We start from the raw sequence: 26,696 nt of genomic DNA, 5'->3' as shown, positions 1-26,696 counted from the left end.
GTCATGGTTCTGTATCTGTGGGTTTCAGTTTGTGTGCTCATGATCTCCTTTCTCCCTCCCTACTTGGCCCTACAGCTCACCCGGCGGTTGCCACCCATCAAGGAAGCAAAGCCAAGGTTGCAGAAGCTCTTCCGGGACTTCTGGCTCTATTCCGTGCTGATGGGCTTTGCTGTGGAGGGATCAGGTAAGGGAAGCTGCTCTCCCAGGGGACAGTGAAGAGCGAGGACCAAGGTGGGTAGGATCTCCCTCTCAGTGTTCGTGTGTGCTCAGCAGCTGTGGCTTCCCTCAGGTGAGCTTCATGGACGTAGTTTAGGCTTTGGGAGCACCTTGTACCCAGGAAACCTGCCCAACCTAGGAGAAAGACACTTTTCTGGGCCCCACTTTGGGGACAGTGGCCCAAGCAAAAGACCCACAAATAGAAGCTGTCAGCTTGGGCCCCGTGGCGTTCTTCCTGAGCCAGGGTGCACATCGCCCACCTGCCCTGCACTCTCTTGCAGGACTCTGGCCGGAGGAGTGGTATGAGGGGGTCTGTGAGATCGCCACCAAGTCACCCCTGCTCACCTTCCCCAGCAAAGAGCCACTGCGGTCTGTTCTTCAGTACAACTCGGCCATGAAGAATGACACAGTCACACCCGTAAGGATGCCTTGCCCAGGACGTGTGGTGCTGGGTGGGGCTTTGTGGAGCTCTCTGGGACACTGAGAGCAGGTCCTGAGTGCCCATGTCCATGCTCATGGCTGCTGGGGCATGGGTGTGGGTGGGGAAGCGGCCCCCATCCAGTGCCCACTCGAGCACTGCCATCCATCCCCCAGGCCGAGCTGAGTGAGCTCCGCAGCACCATCATCAACCTGCTGGACCCTGTCCCCGAGGTATCCACGCTCATCAACAAGCTGGACTTTGCCATGTCCACCTACCTGCTGTCCGTGTACCGGCTAGAGTACATGAGGTATAAGCTCCACCGCCATGCCCCACGCCCCTCAAGGCAGGGGCTTTTCTTGGTCCCACCTAACACGTAAGCTTTCCTAGAAGAACAAAACCCAGATGCCACGTGTCACACACCCCAGGTCTGACTCTGGTGCTACCAAGCCCTAGGGTATAGGCATCTGAGCTGTTACGAGAGGTGCCACAGACTTGGTGCACTTGACAGACCAAGCCCCTCCAGGAGTGGTCCTCTCTGGGATTCCCCGGGCTGGGTTTCCAGGACAGTCTGGAGCACAGACAGCAGACTGGAGGTGGGAAGGGGCCTGCTCCTAAATGGTCCCACTGGCAGCCTGACACGAGGGACACATCTGTAAGCCCAGTGACCCAACAGAGAGAATGACTGTCATGATGGCAGCAACAGTAATGTGATGGAGCATGCAGGTCCACGAGGTGGGCGCAGTTACACCCCCACTTCACAGATAAAGAAACCGAGGCACTGGGCTCTTGATTAAGTTGCCCAAGGTCATAGTTCTTGATCTAGTTTGAAACCCCGCTTTAAGCACCATGCCTCCCATGAAGGGAGGCCGGAAGTGGCAGCAAGATGCCCGTTGCCCAGCTGCCCGTGGCTGCCGGCATGGGTCCTCTGGACCCACTGTGCAGAGGCCCAGGATGGCTGGGCCACAGGAGGGTATGTCCCATTGCCAGAGAAGACTGAGTCACAGGACAATTGCAGTACTTACAGAATGAGGTCTTTCCCAAATGGTTCAAACAAGAGAGGAGGGATGTTCTTAAAAGGAAGAATATTTGGAAAACGCTACTATTTTAACCTTTATTTGGTGCCATGAGACCCTCTTGCTTAGATGCTTGTCATACAGAAATTCCCATTGTGGCGCAGCGAAAATAAATCCAACTAAGAGCCATGAGGTTGCGGGTTTGATCCCTGGCCTCGCTCAGTGGGTTAAGTATCTGGCATTGCCATGAGCTGTGGTGTAGGTCGCAGATGCAACTCGGATCTGGTGCTGCTGTGGCTGTGGCGTAGGCTGGCAGCTACAGCTCCAATTGGACCCCTAGCCTGGGAATCTCCATATGCTGCGGATGTGGCCCTAAAAAGAAAAAAAAGAAGAAACTTGTCATACAAATTAGAAAAGGGCTGGTATGTGAGTGGGAGTGAGGCTCCCCACCCCTGCTTGGTCCTCTTCTCCCTGCCTTCTGGCAGCCCAGGGTCCCCACAGCCAAGGGAGGGTGTCTGCCAGTCACCTCTCCAGTATGGGCAGTGTTAGATCTGATGGGGGAGGAGAAGGGAGCACCTGCAGCTTCAGATTTACTCAGGCTATTCTCCTGCTAGGGTTCTACGCTCAACAGATCCTGACCGCTTCCAGGTGATGTTCTGCTACTTCGAGGATAAAGCAATTCAGAAAGACAAATCAGGTAAATTGAGTTGTACTCATGATGAGTCAAAGTCTAAGTGTATAGAAGGAATACTGCTCCCTACTTTCTGTGTATGTGGGGAAAAGGGTTTTCTGAAGCTATATACAGTATTGGAAAGATCATGTAAAACACCTAATCTCAAAAAATGTTTACTTTTCTGCTCTGCCACTGCTGCGAGGGGCTCAAGAGCTGAAGGAACATCAGCCTTGCCCAGAGTTGAGGTACCAAAGCACTCCAGCCCCCAGACTTCAACAGAGCCCTGTCCTCTGCTGGAAGGGTGCCAGGCTCCTCAGCTGTGAAGAGGGACATGGGGCATCTTATTACTAAGGAGTGGTCATGCTTTTCATTTCAGATGCTTAGAACAGGCTGGAAGGACTGAGAGCCAGGCTCCAGAGGCAAATGATTGTAATTCAAACATGGATACGATATTTCTATTATCTAGTTTTAAAAAAAGATAGATGAGTTCCCTGGTGGTTCAGCAGGTTAAAGATCTGGCATTGTCACTGCTGTGGCTCAGGTTGCTGCTGTGGTACAGGTTCAGTCCCTGGCCTGGGAACTTCTCCGTGCCTTGATGCAGCCAAAAAACAAAACAAACAAAAAAGAAGGGCAAATACACTAGGACACATATATCCCAATACATCAGGAGGTAATATATGTCATATATGTGCTTATATATACAGACATATGATTTATAACTTTTATTTCTTTCATTAAGTACTCATGAGGTTGAGCCATAGAGTCGTTTATCTTGTGTAATCAAGAGAGAACCATGCAATCCAGAGAGAGGCTGGGCACCCCCCCGTAAAGTCACAGCTGGCCTCAGAGTGACCAGATAGGCAGGGCCAGCAGGTGATGGTCAGAGGTGTACCGCAGAGCAGCCAGCAAGAGGCACTATTAGCCAGAGCAGAGAGCTTGCTCTGGGGCTGCACCCATCCCTCGCTGTGGGGCCTATTCTCAGCAGGCCTCCTGCTCACCAGGGGACCCCCCACTCAGAGCCACAAGCGTTTTCAGCACACCTGATTTGAGGTTGCATCCTCCTGTTTTGGGAACACAAGGACCTGCTAGTCCCTGAATGCAAAAGTCCTCAGACCCTTAGCTCACAGGCCTCGTGTGAGAGGTCCAAAAAGGACCACACTCCTGGGAAAACCGGAAAGTAAATGCTCGTACAGTATCCAAACATTACCACAACCCTAGTGAGGCAAACCTAAGGTGAGAATAGGAATGAAAATATGAAGAGGCACTAAAATTGAGGCAGCGAAGAAAAAATCTAAATGCACAGTACAGGCACTGTTTGTCAGTATTAGTACGATGACACTGATGAACTGTGGCATCACTGGATTGGTCTGTGTGCTGACTTATAAGGTATTTAGAAATTGAAGGGACTTTGAAATGCTAAACCTATGCTTTAATTAAATGCTTAGAAGAATCTTGTTAAGTTTATAATTTAAATATTTGAGGAAATGTAGTACATTCCATCTACAAATCTTTGAATATAGCTTAGTTTAATAATGCATTTATTCCAGTGAGCAGTATTAACAATCATCTCAAGTATTCTCAGAGTAAAAATTTTTAAGAAACTAAAGTAGTTTCTAAAGAGTTAAGAAATTATTCATAAAAATACGTTAAAGACTTTTTTAAACAAATATTGTTTTTATTGATTGCAAAAAATTAATTTTTCAGATTCAATGAACAGTATATTTACTCTTTTTAAAGGCTTTTTTTTTAAATTATGCCTTCTGAAGATATTCCCCAGTCTGAACAGATTATTCAGTAGCTTCATTCTTTTTTACACTTTCTCCTCATCTGCTCTCCAAGTGCCAAATGGATGAATGGCTTTTTCTGCAAACGTCATTGATTTCCTAGATGCAGAGTTATGATTGGTTAACTGGCATGGGGATGTTTCAAGGAAAGCTGAGTGGTAACAAGCTCATCGCTTGTTATAATTTTGTTATCTTCTTGTTAACAAGATTAATAAATTTAGTATTAATAAAGCACAGTCAGTTGTGAGGAGCCCTTTCCCACAGAGTGTCAGCACGTGGAGGATTTCTCTGTTCTCACCAACACAGAACTAATCCCCAGGTGCTCTGCTGCCATTCATTTTTTTCTTCTGTTGAGAAATCAGTCCTTGGAGAAACCTTTTGAAAAACCACCCCAGGGACTGTGAGATGCCACTTCACATGAGGCCTCTGTCCGGGAGGCCCTGGCAGAGCACTTTGCCCTCCTGCTCATGGTCAGGAGGTTGGTGCAGACTGGCTCCTGTGGGACTGGTGAGGGGGGGTCAGCACGGGTTCCCAGAGCCTCTCCTGGCAATGTGGCGGTCACTCACTACCCTACCTGTGGAGCCTGCATGAACCTGGAGACAAGTGGGCGCTTCCTCAGGGTTCTGTCACTGCTCTGTGCTGCTCATGCTGTGCTGTTGCTCTGCCTTGTTCCCCAGAGGCAGTGAGCACTCCATACCTGGACTGTGGTCTCATTACTGCCTCCAGTGAAAGGAGTCAGGGCTCCACGAAGAAGTGGTTCATCTGGAGAGGGCTGGGGCAGGAAAATGCAGGATGAGGCTGGGGCATCTTGTGCTGCCAGGGTGTCGGGTGGCACCAAAACCGAAGAGCAATAGGGGAGGGAGAAGCAAGGGCATGTGGGCATGCTGCGGACACAGGAGCCTCTGCAGGAGCAACCGTGTGACTAACCAGTGATCACGCTGACTCCACCACTGAGTAAGAGCACCCAAAGAGGACAGACTTCCTTCTGGAACCCCACTTGCTAAGAGGAGAGAGGATGAGGAAGATGGGACATCCCGACGAGAACCAGAGTGGTGGCTGCAGTACCGATGGCCAGGGATTCAGGGGCAATGGGTCGAGGTGCTGCCCACCTCCTCTGCCCCACAGCGGGGGCTGGACGCCAGGACTTGCTTCTACAGTAGAGTGGGGAGAGAATGCTGCCCTACCAGTGACAGGCATAAGACACAGTGGAACAGGGGCCACTTCCCCTGGAATCCTGGCTTGCTCGGGCATCACATGAGCCTCGATGAGGACACAGACTAAAATGCCTGTGCTTAGAAGTGAGGCGGCCAAAGCAAAAAAAAAAAGTGAGGCCAGAAGACATATCAGCCCAGGAGTCGGCACAGGCTGGGGCCTGGGTACCCATGGGTCCTGGGACAGAAGAGGGACTAGTGTGGGAGGCGGGACAGTGTCATGTCACAACAGTGTCACAGTGAGATTGGGGAGTGGGCGGGCCCTCGCCTGCTGACACCCCACTCTCCCGTTTCAGGGATGATGCAGTGCGTGATTGCTGTGGCTGACAAGGTGTTCGACGCCTTCCTGAACATGATGGCAGATAAAGTAAGCCTTGTCAGAGCACCACCGCGCGTCTTTGGGCCAGGCCGTGCGGCACCTGCCACCTGTCTCTTCTGAATCCAGGCCAAGACCAAGGAGAATGAGGAGGAGCTGGAGCGCCACGCACAGTTCCTGCTGGTCAACTTCAACCACATCCACAAGCGGATTCGCAGGGTGGCCGACAAGTACCTGTCTGGTCTGGTGGACAAGTAAGCTGGATGTACTGATGCTGCATGTGTGCATGTGTGTGTGCACGTCTGAACGTAGGGGAGAGTGCACTCAGCACAGGGAAAGTGGGCTCAGCATCACAGCTCTCAGGGGCCATGTAGCCCTACAGGGTGTCTGCCATAACGGGTCAGTGGCCTGAACCTCCCCTTGCTCTGAGCTGTCATGCCACTTATGGCATATCTCCTGACCAGGGGTCACCTCGCTGTGTCTGAATCCCACCCTCCCTGCCGCAGGGCCTCTGGGCTCAATCTGGAACACTCAGGCCACCCCATGTACCGTCTGTTTTCTGGCCCAGAGCCCCCCACCCCTTCTGGGGTCTTCCAGGCCCCTGGGGAGGAGGGGTGAGGGAGGAGGGAGAAAGAGGGAGGCCTCTCCCCAAGCTGTTTCTCCCAGACTCTTCTTGCTGGGCTGGGAGCCAAGGCAGACAGACTTTAGGATGTGCCAGAGGAGGAGGGCTGAAGGGCAGGCCTGCCCCTGCAGGAGCCTGGTCTGTGTGTGACCAGGATAATGGAGACCCTGCTAGGCAGCAGGAGGCAGGCTTTAGGGAGCACTAAGAGAGGCTCTGGGTGCAGGTTCCCCCACCTGCTCTGGAGCGGGACGGTGCTGAAGACCATGCTGGACATCCTGCAGACCCTGTCACTGTCGCTGAGTGCCGTGAGTGCCCTGCCCACCCGGCCCGCGCCCCCATACGTGGTGAAGGGGTGCCCGCCCTGGCCTTTCCCAGTCACAGACGGGACAGGTGGAGTAGGGAAGGAGGCGGTGCTTGGAGCAGGTTTGACAGAGGGCCTGTGTGTTTTCAGGATATTCACAAGGACCAGCCTTACTATGACATCCCCGACGCCCCCTATCGCATCACCGTCCCTGACACCTATGAAGCCCGAGAGGTAGGCTGGGGACTAGAGCTCCAGCATGAGGCTCGGGGTCAGTTCAGCCCGGGTGGTCACTAAGCACTGTGAGCAGCTGGCCTCCTCCCATGGTGCTGATGGTGCCACACCCTCTTCCAGAGCATTGTCAAGGACTTCGCCGCACGCTGTGAAATGATCCTCCAAGAGGCCATGAAGTGGGCACCCACTGTCACCAAGTCCCACCTACAGGTACTTTCTTGACATGGTCAGAAAGCAACCTTGGGGAGTTCCTTCCAGCAAACTTGAAATACAGACAGCACCATGTGACCAGACAGGACACTGTGTCCAGTGCCTGGATGAGACAGGAGCCCCAGGGGTGAGCATACTGCCGGGGGCGAGGAGGGGAGGTGACCGCCACAGCAGGAGAGGTGCCAGGCCTCAAGCAGGACTTGGGGCTGCATGCAGGGTGAGAGTGGCATGGTGGGCTGGAGGCCCTGCAGTCCAGTGGGGCTGAGGGCTGCATGACGGAGGTGGGGTTGGGCTCCTGTCCTATAAGCCCCATCTGACCTGTAACCACACTTTCTGACAGAAACGCTGGCAGTAAATTAAAATGCTGCCGGTGAGCCATTATTGGAGATGGTCAGGCAGAAATGGCAGAAATGCCACAGTACCTGGATGGAGGGGATCCCTTAGGAGGGATTTGAGGGGTTCCCTGGTGGCCTAGCCACTAAGGATCTGGTGGTGTTGCTGCTATGAACCAGGAACTTCTACATGCTGTGGGTGCAGCTTAAAAAAGGGGGGGAGGCGGGATCGGAGGCCAAGAAAAACTAGAGAAGATCTGGCCTCAAAAGGAGCAGGCGCATCAAGGGGGGCTTGTGAAATTGACCTCAGTCACACCTGTCGGCCTGGAGCTGATTCTGTGGTGCCTGTGCTGTGAGCCAGGAAGGGTGCAGCAGCAGCTCCAGGAAACTGCAGAAACTGGGCCTGTGCCAGGATGCCAAAGGGCTGCCCTTCACAGGCTCTTGGAGCAGGAGCATGGAGAGCTCTGAGGGGCAGGCTTCCAGCCACTGCAAGAGCTGGGCCTTGTGCTTGCTCTGGTAAATCTTAACCCTGGTTCCCTGGTTTATGTACAGGAAAAGGGCTCCGAGGCCTTGGTCTAAAGCAGGAAGCCCCCTTCCACTCCTGGAAGGGTTCAGTGGACACACGGGTCAGCAGGGAGGGCCTGGCCCAAGAGGAAAGTGGAAAACAGGGTTGAGACAGTCTTGACGCCTGCACCAGGCACCCCTTGGTGTCACCCTAGGCCTTCCATTCCCCTCCCCACCCCACGTGTCCTGTCTGAGCCCCTACCCACCTGCCATCCAGCCCTCGCTGCCCAGCCACCTGTCCCTACCCCCAAACCATGCTCTGTGCTGCACAGTGCACTAGCCTGCAGGGTGTCTGCCAGTCCCCATCCCCAGGGAGCCATGGGTGGGTCGGGGGCTTTAGAACCACTGGTGCAGGTGTCTGTGGGCATATGTGTGCATTTGGAGGGGTACTTACACGGTTCCCCCTCACCTCCATAGCCAGCATGTGAGGCCTTTCAGACCTGCACGCCTCTGGCCTGGGCTTGCCTTCTGCCTAGTCCTTCCAGACCTGCAGGAGCCCCCACAGCCCTGGCTCTGCCAGGTGTCCCTGCCCCTTCCATAGTTGGCAGGTGGGCCAGGGCTCTGTCCACCACGGGGACAGGAAGACCAGGCATCTGCAGCCATTTCCTGCAGCTCTGGGTCGGGTGCATCTGGGTTCCCATGCAAGTGGTAGCCAGTTAGGAGGGCGGTCCCAGCAACTTCACACTGACTCCACAGAGGCTGGTTGTATCTTTAAAGTAAAGCAGCATTTCTTTGTTCCAGGAGTACCTGAACAGACACCAGAACTGGGTGTCAGGGCTGTCACAGCACACCGGGCTGGCCATGGCCACCGAGAGTGTCCTTCATTTCGCCGGCTACAACAAGCAGAACACGACCCTCGGGGTATGTGCAGTAGCTCTCGGAAGCCTGGCCCCCATGTTGGGGGTGCTTTCCTGCCTACAGACCCAGGCTCAGAGGGCCACTGCTCATTGGAACGGGCTCTTTCTTGCGGTGTTCAGATGGCGAGCTACACTCGGGCCATTAGTGGGACCGGGTTTAGGATTCTGTGTGTCCATGAGGAAGTGTCCTCTTGGACAGGGTCAGCCCTGCTCTTTAGTCACGACGAGCTGGTTGCCCTCATTGCCCTGAACCACACCACGTCCTTAGCTTCATCTCGTCCTGCTTGAGAATCATTTAGGGGCAACATGTACGCTAAGTGGTCCTTTCTGAGCCAGAGTCCTTGCCTCAAAGCTGGACAGAGGTTGGTCACAGTGGCCCAACTGGAAGGTGTGCTTCTTGGGGTCTCCCAGCCTCGGGGCCCAGAGCAGGGCCTCTGCTGGCCCATCGAAGCCAAGGAGGCCGTGTGCACCTCTGTGCTGTCTGCTCTGGGTGCCCGGCAGAAAGGGAGGAGCCCTGGGTCTCTGAGGATACAGGCAGGGGCCGGGGCAGGACTCAGGTGAGGCCTGCAAGAGATCAGTGTTACTTGAAAGATCTCAGGTTTTCCCACAGAGATTTAGATTCAGGTTCGGTTTTTCCCTGTTTTGTCACTCAGGAGGGAAGGACCCTTTTTATCATGTGTTCTGGTTGCTGGTTGTCAGGAGGCCCTGACCAAGGAGCCCCCATCTGCAGATGGTGTGGAGCCTGGGGGTCCAGGCGACCTCTCCCCCCAAAGGAGAGCAGGCTGGGCAGATTCAGTCAGCAAGCCCACTTCCCGGGAACAGTCAGGAAAGCCCTGCCAGGCTGTTCTCAGTATGGTAGGCTGCGGAGGTGGCTGAGGTGGGGGGGTGCTGGCTGCCCTGGTCCGCTGTTATCTGCTGTCTGAGGCTGTGCCGACACCATGGGGGCCACTCAGCATGCAGAAGGGCCACGTGTCCCCACTTCGGGGAGCACGCTGAGCCTCAGAGGCGGCGAGTGGCAGGGCCAGGTCCCCACACAGGCCTGCTCCAGGCCACACTGTCTAGAAAACATAGTTTTATGTCACCTTGTTTAAAGTGAACCAGGTTAAAATTTTTATGACAAAACCATGTGATTTTGTTCAGTTTATATTTCTCCCCCCAACCCTCTTACCCCACACACCATACCCCAAAATAGAAAGTTGCTCAAAACCCTAGCAATTGAGAATCTGTCATCCACAGTCAAATTCATGTGTGATGACCAGCTACACTTGTATAGTGAACAGTGCTGGAGGGACACCTGGGAGGTGGCCCTTGGTGATGCTGGGTGGGTCCAGCCAGTGGTGGGAACGGGAGCCACCTAGACTGGAGGAGTCCTAGAGGGGCTGGAGGCCCCATGGCAAGACCGAGGTGGAGGAGTAGGGGCATATGATCCGGACGTCCCTCCCATGGGCCGCAGTGGTGTGTCTGAGCCTCGCCAGTCACTGCACTCACCTTGGCCACCTTCCCCGTTCTCTGTCCCGTCACAGTGTATATCACTGAGAAAAGTTTCAGGGCAAAAGTTTTAAAATCTTTTCTCCATGTGACATATCAGACCTCAGAGGGTGTTTAGAAGTGTTTCATTTTAATTTGTATACGCTGGAGATTTTCAATATCTAAGAGATTTTTAACAACCTGGGTCCTTCCTGGCCTGGAGGGGTGGTGACTTGGGGCTCTGTCTGCAGGCAACCCAGCTCACGGAGCGGCCAGCCTGTGTGAAGAAGGACTACTCCAGCTTCATGGCAGCCCTCAACCTGCGCAACCGCTACGCGGGCGAGGTACCTTCTTGCTGGCTGGTCAGGCCTTTTGAGTGTCCTCTGCTTCCTAGTGGAGGTGGCTGAAGGGTCTGGGTGGTATGGACTCATTCTCTTTAGGGGGATTGGGACCCAGTTTGTTGGGAGCACTTGTGATGTTACTCCCCACCTCTGACCACACGGGAGCTTTTTTTCTCTCTGCCTTAAGTGGTAGCTATGCGTTATTAGCTAGGGGTGATGTGCCCTTAGTCCAGTTTTACAAATAAAGAAACTGAGGCTCAGGGAATAAGCAGCTTGCCTGAGCCACACAGGCAGAGCATGAGTGGGGCCACATCTGACCACCACAAGAGTTTTTGTCCACCTACCCACGGCTTATCCTTCTCAGCCTTGGTTTCTTCATCTGTAAAATATGGAAGCTGGTCCACACCACTTCACAGGTCCCTGAGAGCCCCTTTCCCATTGTGAGTGGGGGCTTGTCTCCTTGAGGCCCTGTGACCTGCTTGTTCCAGCGGTCACTCTCGCAGGAGCCCTGGCAGGTGGGACCCATGCTCCACTCAGTGGCTGCTGACCCCTCGCTCCCAGGTGCTGGGAATTGCTCTGGAGTCTGCTCCACCCATTTCAGATACCCCATCTGTCTGTAGGGGGTAGGTTTGGGTTTTAGAAGGAGTGAAAATAATGTCTGACTTAGAAGAGTGAGGCCAATACTGTTTAAAGAATTGTATTTGTTCAGCCCACATGCACACAGCCCAGCTTGTGCTCAGGACTGGAATACAGATGATGGGGCCAAGCCCCTGCCCTCAGGGGCTGTCAGAGCTGTGTGGATAATCACCATGCTTATAGAGATGTTCTGGGGAGGCTGTGCACAGGGCAGCATCACCCAGGCGAGCTGTCACTCTCTGTGGGGCACCAGACTGCGTGCGCCTCTCCTGACAGCACCTCCCACAGGTATATGGGATGATCCGGTTCTCAGACGCCACCGGCCAGACATCTGACCTGAACAAGATGATGGTCCAGGAGCTGAACTTGGCGTTGGACGCGGGTGACCCTCAGCGTTACACACAAGCCATGTTCAAGCTGACAGCCATGCTCATCAGCAGCAAAGGTAACGCCCAAGGTGGTAGCACCTCCACCTCCCAGCAAACTGAGCCCTGGCTGTGGAGGGTGGAGGAAAATCAGGCCAGTGCTGACCTGGCTGTTGTTGGCTGTCCTGCCAGCCATGTGGGGCCTCTGAGCAGTGTGTTTGGTTCCAGACTGTGACCCACAGCTCCTGCACCACCTGTGCTGGGGTCCCCTGCGCATGTTCAATGAGCACGGCATGGAGGCTGCACTGGCCTGCTGGGAGTGGCTGCTGGCCGGCAAGAACGGAGTGGAGGTGCCGGTAAGACGCCGGCCGCAGTCGGCCGAGGAGGGAGAGGTAGAGAGCCAGGCCAGGCCCCTCAGCTGACAAGTGTGGAGACCCCGTGCCAGCCCCTCATCCACCAGGCCTCACATGTAAGACTGTGACATTGATACCTGACCACAGGGCTGTCTCAGTGACTAGAGGGAACACTAGCTAAAGGACCCAGTGGTGTCTGAAGCTGTTATTTTTCCAAAGCCCAGCAGGGGGAGCCCTTTCTCCAAGATTGAGACCTGAGTCCTGGAGGGTTGGCTGCTTCAGTAGGGGAGGTCAGATGGGAAGATCAGCTGATGGGATGAACGCTTATGAACAGATTTCTTTTTCAAAGACCCCAATAATTTTCCTGGTAACAGAATTTGACGTGTTTTTTCCTCTATTTTCTTACATGTTTTTTAAGATAAGTTGAGATAAGTGGTCAAAGGAGGTGTTGGGTTGGGTGTGTTTTCTTTTCTTTTTAGTACTGCACCCACAGTATATGGAAGTTCCCAGGCTAGGAGTCGAATCAGAGCTGCAGCTGTTGGCTTACGCCACAGCCACAGAAACACCAGATTCTTTTGTCTCTTTTTTGTTGTTGTTGTTGTTGTTGCTATTTCTTGGGCCGCTTCCGCGGCATATGGAGGTTCCCAGGCCAGGGGTTGAATCGGAGCTGTAGCCACCGGCCTACGCCAGAGCCACAGCAACGCGGGATCCGAGCCGCGTCTGCAACCTACACCACAGCTCACGGCAACGCCGGATCTTTAACCCACTGAGCAAAGGCAGGGACCGAACCCGCAACCTCATGGTTCCTAGTCGGATTCATTAACCACTGCGCCTCGACGGGAACTCCAGAAACACCAGATTCTTAACCCATTGAGTGAGGCCAGGGATCAAACCATCTTCATGGACACTAGTTGGGTTCTTAACCCACTGAGCCACAATGGGAACTCCTCAAAAGGGGTGTTTTGTGTATCTGGCCCCAAGGGAAACGGGATAACTTCCAAGCATGGGCCTCACGTTTGCCTGGCACATTACCACTGCATGGAGTTTGCATCTAGCAATGTGTGGTCTGGTGGGCCTCTGTGGAGGGACTGAGTCAGGGAGAGGCACTTAACCTGCTTCCCAGGAGGGAAGGGCTGGGCCCTGGACTTGCCAGTAGCTCCTGGACCCCTTCTGTGTGGAATAGGGTGGGCGCCAGGCTTGGCCAGGCCAGCTCTGCTGGACGCACCCACTGTTCCAACTCCAGGGCATGTTCCCCTCTGTGACGGGTGATGACAGGCTCTGCACAGAGTCTGAGAGGACAGACAAGCTGGTCCCTCAGGGCAGGAGCAGTGCTGGCACAGGAGCTTGAGCGCCTGCAGCGGTGCAGCTGCCATCATTGTGGGGCTCCGTAGTCAAGTGCAACAGGATCCTGTAGTCTCTCATCTTCATCTGTTTTCCTCCCACATGTGTTACCTTGTACTGGTCCTGTCTCTGTTCTACAATGCAAAAGCCTTTCAGAGACATCAATTTTTTAAGGCATAGACCCTCAGCCCATATGCCTTCCTTCAGCTCATGCTGTGGGTGTTTCTTTTGGGTCTGCAACCCCACGTTGACAGTTTCATTCTTTCGTTGCTTTTGACACGTGATGTAATGTCTTTGGGGAGAAATCTGCAAGCTTGCATCATTTCTCAGTATGAGCTCTTATTTGGTGGTGGTTTTGTTTTGTTTTTTCCTTTCACTGACTTTGAGGATGTTAGTCTTTTAATAGTTTGATAGACATGCCTGTGTGTGTGGTTTTCTACATATTTCATGTTGGGATTCCTTGAACTTCTTAAATTTAGAGATTATGGCCTTTTCTTCAGACTTGGAAAATTTCAGGCCAGTATTTCATTAAATATATTTTTCACTCTGACCTTTCTTCTTCTTTTTTTTTTTTTTTGTCTTTTTGCTATTTCTTTGGGCCACTCCCATTGCATATGGAGATTCCCAGGCTAGGGGTCTAATCGGAGCTGTAGCCACTGGCCTACACCAGAGCCACAGCAACTTGGGATCCGAGCCACGTCTGCAACCTACACCACAGCTCACGGCAACGTGGGATTGTTAACCCACTGAGCAGGGGTAGGGATCGAACCCGCAACCTCATGGTTCCTAGTCGGATTCGTTAACCGCTGCGCCACGACGGGAACTCCAGACCTTTCTTCTCATCTGGGCTCCAGGGACACTTGTGTTGCTGACACTGTGAGAGTGGTCTTGTCCCAGGATCATCAATGTTCCCTTTGGTCATTTTCATTTTCTCTCATTTGTATTCATTTTAATTTGCTTGTCTTCCAGTTCCCTGGTATCTTCTCCTGCCTTATTCACTCTGCTGTTAAACCATGTTTAATGTATTTCATTTCAGATGTCACAATTCTCAGATTTAGGGTTTTTCTTTTTTATGTTTTGTATTTCTTGGCTGAGAATCTCTGTATCTTTGCCTGTTGTTTTATTTTTTCCTATAGATCTTTGAGTATGTTTGTAAGAATCACTTTAAGATCCTTGTCTGGGGAGTTCCCATCGTGGCTCAGCAGAAACAAATCCAACTAGTGTCCCTGAAGATGTGGGTTTGATCTCTAGCCTTGCTCAGTGGGTTGAGGATCTGGCATTGCTCTGGGCTGTGGTGTGGGTTGCAGACATGGCTCAGATGCCTAGTTGCTGTGGCTGTGTGTGGTATAGGCTGGCAGCTATAGCTCTGACTCAACCGCTAGCCTGGGAACTTCCATATGCCATGGGTATGGCCCTAAAAAGAAATAAAATAAATAAAGTAATATCCTTGTCTGGGTTAGTTCTAGAATCAGGGTCATCTGTGGGTCAATTCTACTGCTGTTAAAGCTTGTGACCATGGCTTAACACTGAGTGTGGAGACTCGGGGGCTCTGTGTCTTCTTTTCCTGGGGAGTAGGGGTCCTTCTTATGTCTAGTGGCTGGAGTGAAGGGCATACCCTCAGGGGCTAGTCTTGGCAAGGATGGTGGATTCTTCCTGCTTACACTCCACGCTCAGGGCTCACAGAAGGATTTGCTATTTCATTTGGGGTCTTTCAGACTGCAGTCTGTCCCTTGCCCCTGCCATCACCAGCAACTTGGCTGCCTTGAGGCCTTGGCCTTTGGCAGGCCTGTTCCCACTGTGCTTCCGGGGACATGGCTTCCAGGGTGTGTGTCTCTTCCCCACCCTCCCTGACACCCAGCAGACACATAGGGGCTGTGTGTCATCCAGCTCCTGCCACTCTTGGCTCAGGACTGAGGGCCCAGGGGCTCCTCTGCTGCCGCCTGGCCTGTACAAGGATGTGCTGTCCAGGCCCAGACACGCCTCATACCCATAAGTGGGAGCCGTGCCACTTCTGCTTCTGGCATCTGTGGATTCCGATTTTCAGTTGTTTCTATTGCATGGCAGCAAGTGCTAGTTATGGAGAAGTTGGAAGGTATGAGTACAATGAAAAAACCAAAAGCACCCACAGCTCCAAATTCAGAGGCAGTTGCTAACCACTGACAGCATCCTGATGGCTTTTGCATCCGTGGGGAGGTAAAGCACGTCCAGCACAAGGGTCTGGACCTTAGTTCTTCTGGGTTGGGAAGAAGCTCTGATCCCCTGGTACAGAGCTCAAGTCCGTGACCCAAAACGAGTGAACAGACACAGCCTGGCCTCCACCTGCCCCCCAGCCTCTGAAAATGCCCAGACAAGGTCCTCATGGCTATCTCTTCCCCCTTTTACACTCCCCACAATGATTCTTAGAGAATCCTATACCTTCTACCTTAAAGTATATTCAGTCTACCCATCTCCCAACATCCCCACTGCCAGCCCCGCCTCCACCCTCCACCCTCTACCCTGGAGTGAGAGGGAATGCTGGGACCCCCTCCACACACACACAGGAAGCTGGGAAACCTGGTCAGAGCAGGTCCCTCTTGCGCCCAGACCTGTCCCGGCTGTCCAAGCTTATGCAGACCAGAGGCAGGCAGTCGCTGTGACCTGCAAGACCCCTGCCCTCTTGCTGCCCCTGCCATGGCCCCAGCAGGCTCCTGCTTTAGGCTGTGGGCGCTGGTCCCCTCCCAGCAGGGCCCTCTTTGGATGAGGTTCCTGGGCTGGCCAGAGCTATGCCCTCTGCATCAGTCCTCCCAGCCTGCCTGAAATGGTTTGCCCCCAGCAGAGTCTGCTGTCTAGTTTGTAGGTCTGTTCCTGGGCATGGACATGGGCATTTGTTTGTGTTCTTTCCCAGAGCGAGGGCTCAGGCCCTGGTCAAGGTGGTGACCAGGTTGGGGAATAGGCAATGGGCAGCTCCCTCGGCCTCTAACACATACCATTCACGTTTGGTGTCAAGATGGCCTCCTGTCTGCATGTGGACTTTGTCCTCTTCTCAGGCCTGCAGTGGCTTCTGTGCCTCCAGGCTGGAAGGGGGGCAGAGGGCAAAGGTGAGCACCACCTGCCCTCTCTCCTTCCTCAGGCTTCCCCCCGCCCCCCACCGCCTCAACTCACACAGCTCAGAGGCCTGGGCCAGGGGCCCTGAGCCTGGCCGCTCAGCCATCCCCTCTGCAGGGGCTCCAGATTCCCTGGAAGGAGTCCCAGGTATTGTCAGGCCAACAAAGGCTGCTCCCCAGGATGAAGGTGGCATGAAGGTGGTGTGTAGTGTCCGTGTGGGGAGGAGGAACTGCCCTGCCAGCCTGAAGGCCCTGAGCAGGCAGCCTCCCTGTGGGTGGTTTCCAGGCCTGTGGTGCCCGTGATAGGCCTGCCACACCACAAAGCAGGACATGAGGTCTGGCTGGGGGCCAGAGTGGGCTTTTGATAGAAAGGAGCTGAGCAGTGGGGTCATCAGAAGATCTTAGGTGATCATTTTCATTCATACCTCAGTTTTCTAATTTTGTTTCGTGAGCATATATTCCTTTCTTAATTAAAAGTGAAAACCTAGCGACCCCTCTGAGCTTGGTGGAAAGCTAACCGTTGTGTTCTTGCAGTTCATGCGGGAGATGGCAGGGGCCTGGCAGATGACAGTGGAGCAGAAGTTCGGACTGTTTTCTGCGGAGATAAAGGAAGCAGACCCCCTGGCAGCATCGGAAGCGAGTCAGCCCAAACCCTGTGCCCCCGAAGTGACCCCTCACTACATCTGGATTGATGTATGGGCCTCCTAGGTTCCCCCGGACTCTGCTTGCTCCGGCCTGGGTGGGGGTTCCCTGGGGTCCAGGTTTAAGGCTTCTGATGTGGGGGGTAGTTATCCCTCTCTCCCAAGCCCTGATGTCCTATCCCGATGCCCGCAGAACCCCGCACCCCTCACCCATCCTGTCTTCCTGTGGGCCCAGGGCCCTCAGCCACCGGTGGCTTGGGGGTAGACAGCCAGCCCCACAAGTAGTGTGTCCCTTCTCCTCAGTTCTTGGTGCAGCGGTTCGAGATCGCCAAGTATTGCAGCTCTGACCAAGTGGAGATCTTCTCCAGCCTGCTGCAGCGCTCCATGTCCCTGAGCATCGGGGGTGCCACAGGGAGCATGAACCGGCATGTGGCGGCCATCGGGCCCCGATTCAAGTGAGAGCCACCCCTTGGGGCTGTCCACCAGGGTTCCCCATGGTTGGTCATTTGTTCACCAGACACCTTGCCCCCCAGGACCTACAGGGCCCTGGGAAGGGCATCTGCATGCAATGACCTGGATCATCATGCCTCTCGGGGCTGGGGACATGAGGCAGCATGCTGGCCACACCAGGGAGTGTGCAGGGAGGCTTCAATAAGCGGCCTGGCCGACCAAACGTTGGCAGCCTTGTAGATCAGTTGGGGGTGGACAGTGGCAAAAGAATTCAGGTGACACTGTGGAGAGTGAAAAGTGGCCAGCCGTGTGACAGAGCCTGATGTGACAGTGCAGGCCTGGGGCTGATAGTGACTATGGCTAGGGCACGCTACCCACCAAGACATATGGAAAATGCCCAACCATGCCTTGGTCTGCACGCCAAGCCCTGTGCAAACCATTAGCAACACCAGGGGAGGAGACGTATGGCCCACGGCCTCAAACCAGGTGCAGCTGTCAGGGACACTGCAGACACAGCAGGTGGGGCTGGCCTCCCATGAGGAGGGTTCCAATGGAAGGAGGGCTGGGGATGCCACACCCTCCTATGCCCCTTCCTGCTGGCTTCCCTGCCTGAGCTCCAAAATGTTCCTGGAGCCCCCGGTGCCCCCATGGGCCATGATCCTCAAACCACTGGAAATGGGCTAGTTCTCTTTTTTCCTAATTTCCAATCTATCACAGAGTTAAACTTAGACAAAATGTGACAAGAATGGGTTAAGCAGAAAAGGACCCACACTGGACTGTCACAGCCATGGGGATGGACATTTCAGCTCTTGACAGTGTGGCTAAAGATGCTTATAAGGGAGCCTGGACCTGGCAGAAACCCAACCCTGGATCAGTCTGCCTATAGGTGACAGCGCTTCAGGGAGCGGTTTGCAAAGTTTGTGATAACTGAAGCTTCTGGCCAAGGCAGATTCTCACACACGTTTGTTTTTCCCCCAACAAAAGTCAAGGTTTAGGAGTTGCCGTTGCGCCTCAGTGGTAACGAACCCAGCTAGCGTCCATGACGAGGCTGGTTTGATCCCTGGCCTCACTCAGTGGATTAAGGATCCAGTGTTGCCACAAGCTGTAGCACAGGTGGCAAATGTGGCTTGGATCTGGTGTGGCCGTGGTATGGGCCGGCAGCTGCAGCTCCAATTCGACTCCTAGCCTGGGAACCTCCATATGCCATTGGTGCGGCCCTAAAAAGACAAAAATATGCCTAAGACGTCTGGTACAGTAAACTGTAACCAGTAACCACCCATCTGATGCCACAGCCCTGACAGCAGGCTCTGCCACCAGGGATGGCCCCAGAGCTGTGTTTGCAGGAAAGGTCATGCACTGAGCCGGCCCTGTCTCCTAGGCTGCTGACCCTTGGGCTGGCCCTCCTGCATGCCGACGTGCTTCCTAACGCCACTGTCCGCAACGTGCTCCGTGAGAAGGTCTACTCCACAGCCTTCGACTACTTCAGGTACCTCCCACCGCGGGCTGCAGCCTGGCCCTGGGCTTGTATGTCCTGAGCCCCTATAAGATGTGCCCACATTTGCCCACGGCTCAGTTGACTTAAGGGAACAGTGTGCCTGTGTCACTGTCCAGTGATTTGAATGGTGGCTTACGGACTGCACACCCCTGTGCCAGGACTTTTGTGGGGGCGGGGGGGAACAGCTGTAGCTGCGAGCACACTGCTCAGCTGAGGACACTGGTGAAGGGGGCATGAGAAGGTCCTTCCCCTGTGCATCATCAAGATTTGGGTGGCTGGAGACCAGTTCCGACAACCAGTGTCTTTAGGAGACAGTACGGTCCACCACACACCGCCCTCTAACATGTCTGACCCGGGCACTCACCCCTCATCCTCTGATTGTTCACAGCTGTCCCCCAAAGTTCCCTACCCAAGGGGAAAAGAGGCTGCGTGAAGACATAAGCATAATGATCAAATTCTGGACTGCCATGTTCTCAGATAAGAAGTACCTGACCGCCAGCCAGCTCGTGCCCCCAGGTAGGCCTTGTTCTGGGCCACACAGCTGCTCGTGGGGTGGGGTGATGGTGGACAGCGGTGTCTGGGGCCCTGCTGAGCTCTGGCCTTGACCACGCACACAGCCACCAGAGGCCCACGCCTGCCTGGCCACCTCTCCTGCAGCACTGAACAGACAGGGCTCTGAGCAGACAAGCAGATGCCACCTGGCATAACATTCCATGCTATCTCAGTTCACAGGCATCCCTGGCAGCCCAGAATGGGCTGTGGCCCCTATGCCAGAAAGGATAAGGCTCAGTCTGTTGTCACCTGGCAGGGCAAGTCTAAGCAGCAGCTAGTTCCAGCGCAGGGGGTTGGGGACCAGGAACAGTTTTCTGAAAGGTGACGTGGGTAGGAAGGTGGGAATTTCAGTTGTGGCTCAGCGGGTTAAGAACCTGACTAGTATCCATGAGGGTGGAGGGAGGTCAGGGTCAGGGAGAGGTGCTGAAATGTGAGCCGGCAGCCACCCTGCAGGAGGAAGCCTCACTTCTGTCTCTAAAGCACGGGGCTGGTCACCACCCAGGTTAGGAGAGGCGCAGGTCTCTGCCTGCAGGCCAGTCTGACCCCCAGGTAAAGGAAAAGCAGGCCCAGTGACTGTCTAGGTAAGCTCTGGGATGTACTCCCACGCAGGGCAGGCAGCCCTTACCATCTGCCCCTAGCTGCTCGAGTTAATGCCACATTAGGGGACATCTGCCTTGTTCGTGGGGAAGGTCCAAGCACCTCATTCTAGAGTCGTGTGTGTGCCCACAGACAATCAGGACACCCGGAGCAACCTGGACATAGCAGTCGGCTCTCGCCAGCAGGCCACGCAGGGCTGGATCAACACCTACCCGCTCTCCAGCGGCATGTCCACCATCTCCAAGAAGTCAGGTCAGTGGGGCTTTGCTGATGGGCCCCTTGGGTCTTCTGGGTTGCGGAGGCTCCAGGGGACACACTTTGTTGTCCCTGTCCCTAGGCATGTCTAAGAAGACCAACAGGGGCTCCCAGCTGCACAAGTACTACATGAAGCGCCGCACGCTGCTGCTGTCCTTGCTGGTGAGGCCGCTGGGCACCGGGGTGGGGGTGGGGGTGCTTGGGCCACACAGAGGCTCATTGGTGGTTTGTCCCATCTTTCCAGGCCACCGAGATCGAGCGTCTCATCACATGGTACAACCCGCTGTCAGCCCCGGAGCTGGAGCTGGACCAGGCCGGAGAAAATAGCGTGGCCAACTGGAGATCCAAGTACATCAGCCTGAGCGAGAAGCAGTGGAAAGACAATGTGAACCTGGCCTGGAGCATCTCTCCTCACCTGGCCGTGCAGCTGCCCTCCAGGTGGGCGAGGCCACGGCTGCCTGACAAGGGCCTTAGGGAGGAGGGTGACACATCCCTTCCAGGGACAGACAGGAAGACCATCTTAGCTGTTCCCTTCGCCCTTTGTGGCCATGGGCTTCGTCCTGCCAGGGACCAGCGCTCAATGCTTGAGGAGGGGATGTCAGGGCCCAGCAAGAAAGGAGATGCCTGCAATAACTCCCAGAGGCGGAGTTCCTGTCGTGGCGCAGTGGTTAACGAATCTGACTGGGAACCATGAGGTTGCGGGTTCGATCCCTGGCCTTGCTCAGTGGGTTAATGATCCGGTGTTACCTTGAGCTGTGGTGTAGGTCGCAGACACGGCTTGGATCCTGCGTTGCTGTGGCTCTGGCATAGGCCGGCAGCTATAGCTCCTATTCAACCCCTAGCCTGGGAACCTCCATATGCCGCGAGAGCGGCCCAAGAAATGGTAAAAAAAGACAAAATAAATAAATAAAAATAAAATAAAATAAACCCCCAGAGACGGGCCTGGGGAGGGCCCGGGTCTGTCCCTGGGTGTTGTCTTTAAACAGCGAGTGTCCCGTGGTGGCCCTTAAAGGGGTGGGAGGAGTTCCCGTCGTGGCGCACTGGAAATGACTCTGACTAGGAACCATGAGGTTGCGGGTTCGATCCCTGGCCTCACTCAGTGGGTTAAGGATCTGGCATTGCCCTGAGCTGTGGTGTATGTCGTGGACGAGGCTCGGATCTGGCATTGGTGTGGCTCTGGCGTAGGCCGGTGGCTACAGCTCTGATTCAACCCCTAGCCTGGGAACCTCCACATGCCACGGGTATAACCCTAAAAGGACAAAAGACAAAAGAAAAGGGGGGGGGAGCTGGGAGAGGCTCCTGTGCTCAATCCCACCAGGGGGCTGCATTCAGCCCTAAGCCCACGCTGCCCACTCACAGCTTCCTCCGGACAGGCCCACAGCTGACAGCGCTCATAAGTGTCTGCCCTGCCTTAGCCTCAGCAGTCACACCTGAAGCTCACACCTGCCCTCCCACCGCTTACCAGGCCATGGATGGGGCCTGGCTGAGGGAGGTGTCCTGTGAAGGGGAGTGTAGATCAGTGCTGCTCAAGGCAGTGCTAGCATCTTATCACCACCAATCACAGCCAACACTTTGTCAGCAGCCAGATGCCCCAACATGCCTAGGTGTTGATCTGCATCCCTCAGTCGAGGCCCCCTGGCTTCATTTCTGCCACCACATGCTCTGTACCCACAGGTTCAAGAACACAGAGGCCATTGGCAATGAGGTGACCCGTCTGGTTCGCTTGGATCCTGGAGCTGTCAGTGACATCCCCGAAGCCATCAAGGTAGCGTGGCCAGAGGTGCACCAGGGCCTGGTCCTAATAAGTGCATAGAAATGGGGCCACCTCCAGGGCTACCTGGAGACCAGAGACGTGATCAGACCTGCTGATGGCCATTTGCTGGTTTCCTGTGCTTTGAGCTCTGCAGACGAAGCACTCACTCTGTTAACAGTAGGAGAATGTGGAGTGTATCTCAGGCCAGTGCACATGCTATTGTGCATGATATGCCAGAAGTTGTTATAAGTGCTTCATAATCACGCCTCTCAGGGCTGTCCCTGTGACACGGGTGGGGCCTGGACACCTGACCAACATCTCCCTGCTTCCCCCAGTTCCTGGTCACCTGGCACACCATTGACGCTGATGCCCCCGAGCTCAGCCATGTGCTGTGCTGGGCGCCTGCCGACCCACCCACAGGCCTGTCCTACTTCTCCAGCATGTACCCACCACACCCTCTGACAGCGCAATATGGGGTCAAGGTCCTGCGGTCCTTCCCACCGGTGAGCCCATCGGCCAGATTGGCCTCGGGGGTGCCTGTCTGCGCTGGGGGAATGGAGAGAAGAGTAGGTTTCCAATGAGGATGAAGACATGTCCCGTGGGCGGAGTGACAGTGGGGTCGTTCTGGGTGGGGTGGGGCCCTGGGACCCCCATCTGCATGGTGGTCACTGCTCCTAGTCATGGCCGCTTGCACTCCACAGGATGCCATCCTGTTCTACATCCCCCAGATCGTGCAGGCCCTCAGGTATGACAAGGTAAGGCTGAGTGCGCACGGCTGTCTAGCACTGAGGGCCAGTGGGCAGTATGGGGGGATCCCAGAGGAAGACACCTGAGCTGCAACTGCCCTCCTACCCCACATGGCTGTCCAGTGCCCAAGGCCCATCCTGTGCAGGGTAAGCAGGCTCTGGAAGCAGTGCCAGCTGCTTCCTCAGGGTGGGCAGCCTGGCCTGGAGTGCCCACCTGCTGGAAGTGGGGGGGTCTCAGCAGCTCTTCTGTCTCCTGGGGTGGGGGTGCTTAGAAGAGACAGCATGTGTAGGGGTGAGCTGAGCCTCCCAGGGCTAGAGCTAAAGACCCAGGGCTTCACAGCAGAGACCCACTTCCTCAGTCTAGAGGCTGGGGTCCAAGACCCAGGTGCTACAGGGCTGGCTCCTCCTGTGCGCTCACACTGTCCCTCTGTATTTGTGTCCTAATCTCTCCACCCTACTGATCCCATTTAACTTAATCACCTCTTTAAAGGCCTGTCTCCAGATATAGGCACAGTCTGAGGCACTGGGGAAGACTTTGAATGGACGGAGGGGGCAGTTCAGCCATAATAGTGAACATGCACATAAAGGGTCTAGCTCAGCACCTGGACAGAAAACACCCAACGGGGTGACCACAGCTGGGAGCCCTCACTGCCTGAGCTTCATCCCCTTGTCATCTGACCCCCACCTGTGGTGAGCGCTGCAGTGTCTGCCCCTCCCGCCCCTGCATTGGCCCCACAGGATCCCAGACCACTTCGTGTCCTGGCCTAGCCCAGAGGCTCTGCACTGGAGGTTGAATATTCATGGTTCATGGGGGGTTTTTTGTGGGTTTTTTGGGGTGTTTTGGTTTTTTTTTTTTGGTCTTTTTAGGGCCGCACCCTCAGCATATGGAGGTTCCCAGGCTAGAGGTCCAGTTGGAGCTGTAGCTGCCCTCCTACACCACAGCCATAGCAGCTCAGGATCTGAGCCGTGTCTATAACCTACACCACACCTCATAGCAATGCTGGATCCTTAACCCTCTGAGCAAGGCCTGGAATTGAACCCATGAACTCATGAATACTAGTCAGGTTTGTTAACTGCTGAGCCATGATGGGAACTCCTCATGGTTCATCTTTAGCTCCATTTGCTGGGTTAGAATTTGGTCCTTTGAAGTTTGACATGTTTGGAAAGCCCACCCACCCAAGTTAAGGAATCTGTCCAAAGAATACTTTACAGATGTGGAGGCCACAAACTACTGTAGGGAGAGAGGAGCTCCCCCCCATTCCAGGTATCTTCCAGAAAGGCCAGCGCCTTTGTAACCTAGGACATGGGAATTCAAACTGAACTGTGAGTGATGGAGGAGAGGGTCTTAGGCTGAGGCCATGGTGCATCCACCCTCAAAGTTAGCAGGACTTTCTGGAACCCACCTGTCACTCCGCAGTGTCATCACTGCAGTATCTTCTAAACCAGCTCATAGATGAGCGTTTGCTCATGTGCACACATGCACACATACCCCACCCTGACCATGACCACTCCCCATGCTTGACAATAGCAGGTGTGGGTTAGAGCCATAGGTCTTAGAATCCAGGGCGGAGAACAGAGGAGACCAAAACTGACGTGTGCCTGTGTTGACCAGGACCCCACCGGCCGGCCAGCATGCTGGACTCTGGCCAACCTTGCCATGTGCCCAAGAGAGCCGCTCACAGCCAGATACACTCTGCTGAGCGCGGGAGTCAGAGGAGTCTCTGGTGGAGTGTGGCCAGGCCTGGGCTGACCGTGACCTCGCTCTCCTGCAGATGGGCTACGTGCGGGAGTATATTCTGTGGGCAGCATCCAAGTCCCAGCTGCTGGCACACCAGTTTATTTGGAACATGAAGACCAACATCTACCTGGACGAGGAGGGGCACCAGAAGGACCGTGAGTGTGCCTCCGCCCCTTACTCCTCCCAGCCCGGAGCTCCCCTACCCCCACCTCCCACACACAGTGTGGCTGGGGCCTCCTTCAGGCCTTTTCGGCTGGCCCTCCAGGTGCCCTGCTCTGCTCCTTGTGCCCCAGTGGCCCCCGTCAGCAGCACCCCAACCACCAGGACAGTGATTCTCAAACCAGGTCATCCCCCCGGGACTCTCACACCCTTGAAAACTACAGAAGCCCTCATAGAGCCTTGTTTCATGTGGGCTTTAACCGTTTGTGCTTACCAATGTTAGAAGTGAAAACCAAGACATAAAAAGATATAAACCCATTACACGTAAACATAAGTAATTTTTTAAAGGTGAGCCTGAGCACAGCATGGCTGCACAGTCTTACAGACTCTTGAGCATCTGCACAGACGTGTGGTCAGAAAGCAGGGTGTGTTCTGGTAGTTCAGGCAGCCGGAATCACTCCACTAAAACTGTGCCACACCTGGCCGGGGTGGTTTCTCAGTGCTTGAGCACAGTGTGGGATCTGAACCGAGTCGGTGAGCCTCACGCTCTGTTCATCCAGTCCCTGGCCCACACTGCTCGCATCCCACGCAGGACCAAAACACCCAATGTGGCCACACCTGGCATGTAGGACCAGGGTGCTGCCCGTCCCTGTGCTGACACATTTCCTAACATGGTACTTAAACATGATCACATGTGCTGGGCCCTAGCTGTCTCACGGGACAGAAATATGTCTAAGCATTGGGAAACCTTCAAGCTTTTTTGTCAAGTTTAATAAAGTTTTGTAGTTGTTTTCCTTAAATGGCAGATTCATTTTGTTTTCATTTTATTTTCAAGAAAATATCTGCCATAAACCTAAGTCTGAGTGACTATACCTTGTCTCAGTCTTTCCTTCAACTAAAAATGACACTCCTGGAGTTGCTGTTGTGGCTCAGCTGTAACAAACCGGACCTATATCCGTGAGGACGTGGGTTTGATCCCTGGCCTCGCTCAGTGGGTTAAGGACCTGGCGTTGCCGTGAGCTGCACTGCTCAGACGCAGCTCGGATCCGATTTGATCCCTAGCCTGGGAACCTCCATATGCTGTGGGTGCGGCCCTAAAAAGCCAAAAAATAAAAACAACGCTCCCTAGAAGAGGGGGCATTCCCCAAGGTCCTTCGTGCTGCAGGTGCAGCCCTGGCTCCCCCACCTCATCACTCAACAGTGAAGATGGCTGCACCAGGGACATTCCTAAGTGACACTGGCTTTGTTCCTGCCATGAGAGCAGAGCTGTGAGCACCCTTGACACTGACGCCCAGGTTCCCCACGCACCGTAGCCTTGCAGCGTCAGCACACTGAGGATGGCAGCCCTCTTTTGGGTGGAGTCTGCCGAGGGTCCCAAGCCCCCCTTTCTCCTGAGCATCTGCAGCCACTCTGGGTCCCCACCCACGGGCTCACCCTGGGTTCCACGCAGCTGACATTGGCGACCTCCTGGAGCAGCTGGTGGAAGAGATCACAGGCTCCCTGTCTGGCCCAGCCAAGGACTTCTACCAACGTGAATTTGACTTCTTCAACAAGATCACCAATGTGTCAGCCATCATCAAGTAAGTGCATCTCCTCTGGTCCCCACAGCTTTGGGTTCACCCCAGAGCTTTAAAATGTGGGGCCCAGGCTGGCTGTCTGCTCCCGAGGGCATGGCAGATGCACAAAAAAATGTCTGTCTTTCACTCTGGGCTTGTCCCAGCCTAAGGCCACTGTTCCCCAGGTTCTGAGGATCCCTGTGGTGTAGGGGAAACCAGGCTCCTCTGCAGCCCCAAGGTCCTTTCTCTGATTCACCTCTTGAGTCCCCACTCACGTGGATGTCTTGGTGGCATGTTTGTACAGGACTGGGCCCGGGAGTTGACTCTGGCCCAATGCCTGTTGCTTCAGGACCTCATCCCCTTCCCTGTCCTCAGGGCCCAGTCCTCTTATGGCTGGCACTAAGCCAGTGGGGA

General features: G+C 54.6%; 1 protein-coding gene across 3 annotated transcripts in view; it reads left to right on the top strand.

Moving 5' to 3' along the window:
* The window catches only part of PI4KA (phosphatidylinositol 4-kinase alpha), a 100,124-nt gene that overhangs the window by 67,755 nt on the left and 5,673 nt on the right, over positions 1–26,696 (top strand). For all 3 annotated transcript variants that reach the window (XM_047762136.1, XM_047762137.1, XM_047762138.1), the window contains 25 exons: positions 76–184; positions 498–634; positions 811–944; positions 2,265–2,347; positions 5,615–5,685; positions 5,764–5,888; positions 6,480–6,561; positions 6,708–6,791; positions 6,912–7,001; positions 8,639–8,758; positions 10,473–10,565; positions 11,487–11,643; positions 11,792–11,919; positions 16,875–17,033; positions 17,285–17,436; positions 18,810–18,917; positions 19,315–19,442; positions 20,208–20,327; positions 20,413–20,492; positions 20,575–20,768; positions 22,005–22,095; positions 22,419–22,586; positions 22,785–22,838; positions 24,602–24,722; positions 26,177–26,306. In XM_047762136.1, the coding sequence (XP_047618092.1) occupies positions 76–184; positions 498–634; positions 811–944; positions 2,265–2,347; positions 5,615–5,685; positions 5,764–5,888; positions 6,480–6,561; positions 6,708–6,791; positions 6,912–7,001; positions 8,639–8,758; positions 10,473–10,565; positions 11,487–11,643; positions 11,792–11,919; positions 16,875–17,033; positions 17,285–17,436; positions 18,810–18,917; positions 19,315–19,442; positions 20,208–20,327; positions 20,413–20,492; positions 20,575–20,768; positions 22,005–22,095; positions 22,419–22,586; positions 22,785–22,838; positions 24,602–24,722; positions 26,177–26,306 (2,918 nt within the window). The remainder of the gene's footprint in view (positions 1–75; positions 185–497; positions 635–810; positions 945–2,264; positions 2,348–5,614; positions 5,686–5,763; positions 5,889–6,479; positions 6,562–6,707; positions 6,792–6,911; positions 7,002–8,638; positions 8,759–10,472; positions 10,566–11,486; positions 11,644–11,791; positions 11,920–16,874; positions 17,034–17,284; positions 17,437–18,809; positions 18,918–19,314; positions 19,443–20,207; positions 20,328–20,412; positions 20,493–20,574; positions 20,769–22,004; positions 22,096–22,418; positions 22,587–22,784; positions 22,839–24,601; positions 24,723–26,176; positions 26,307–26,696) is intronic.

This window comes from Phacochoerus africanus, chromosome 15 (assembly GCF_016906955.1).
Source record: "Phacochoerus africanus isolate WHEZ1 chromosome 15, ROS_Pafr_v1, whole genome shotgun sequence".
NCBI lineage: Eukaryota > Metazoa > Chordata > Mammalia > Artiodactyla > Suidae > Phacochoerus > Phacochoerus africanus.
This window is presented reverse-complemented; position numbering and strand designations above follow the sequence as displayed.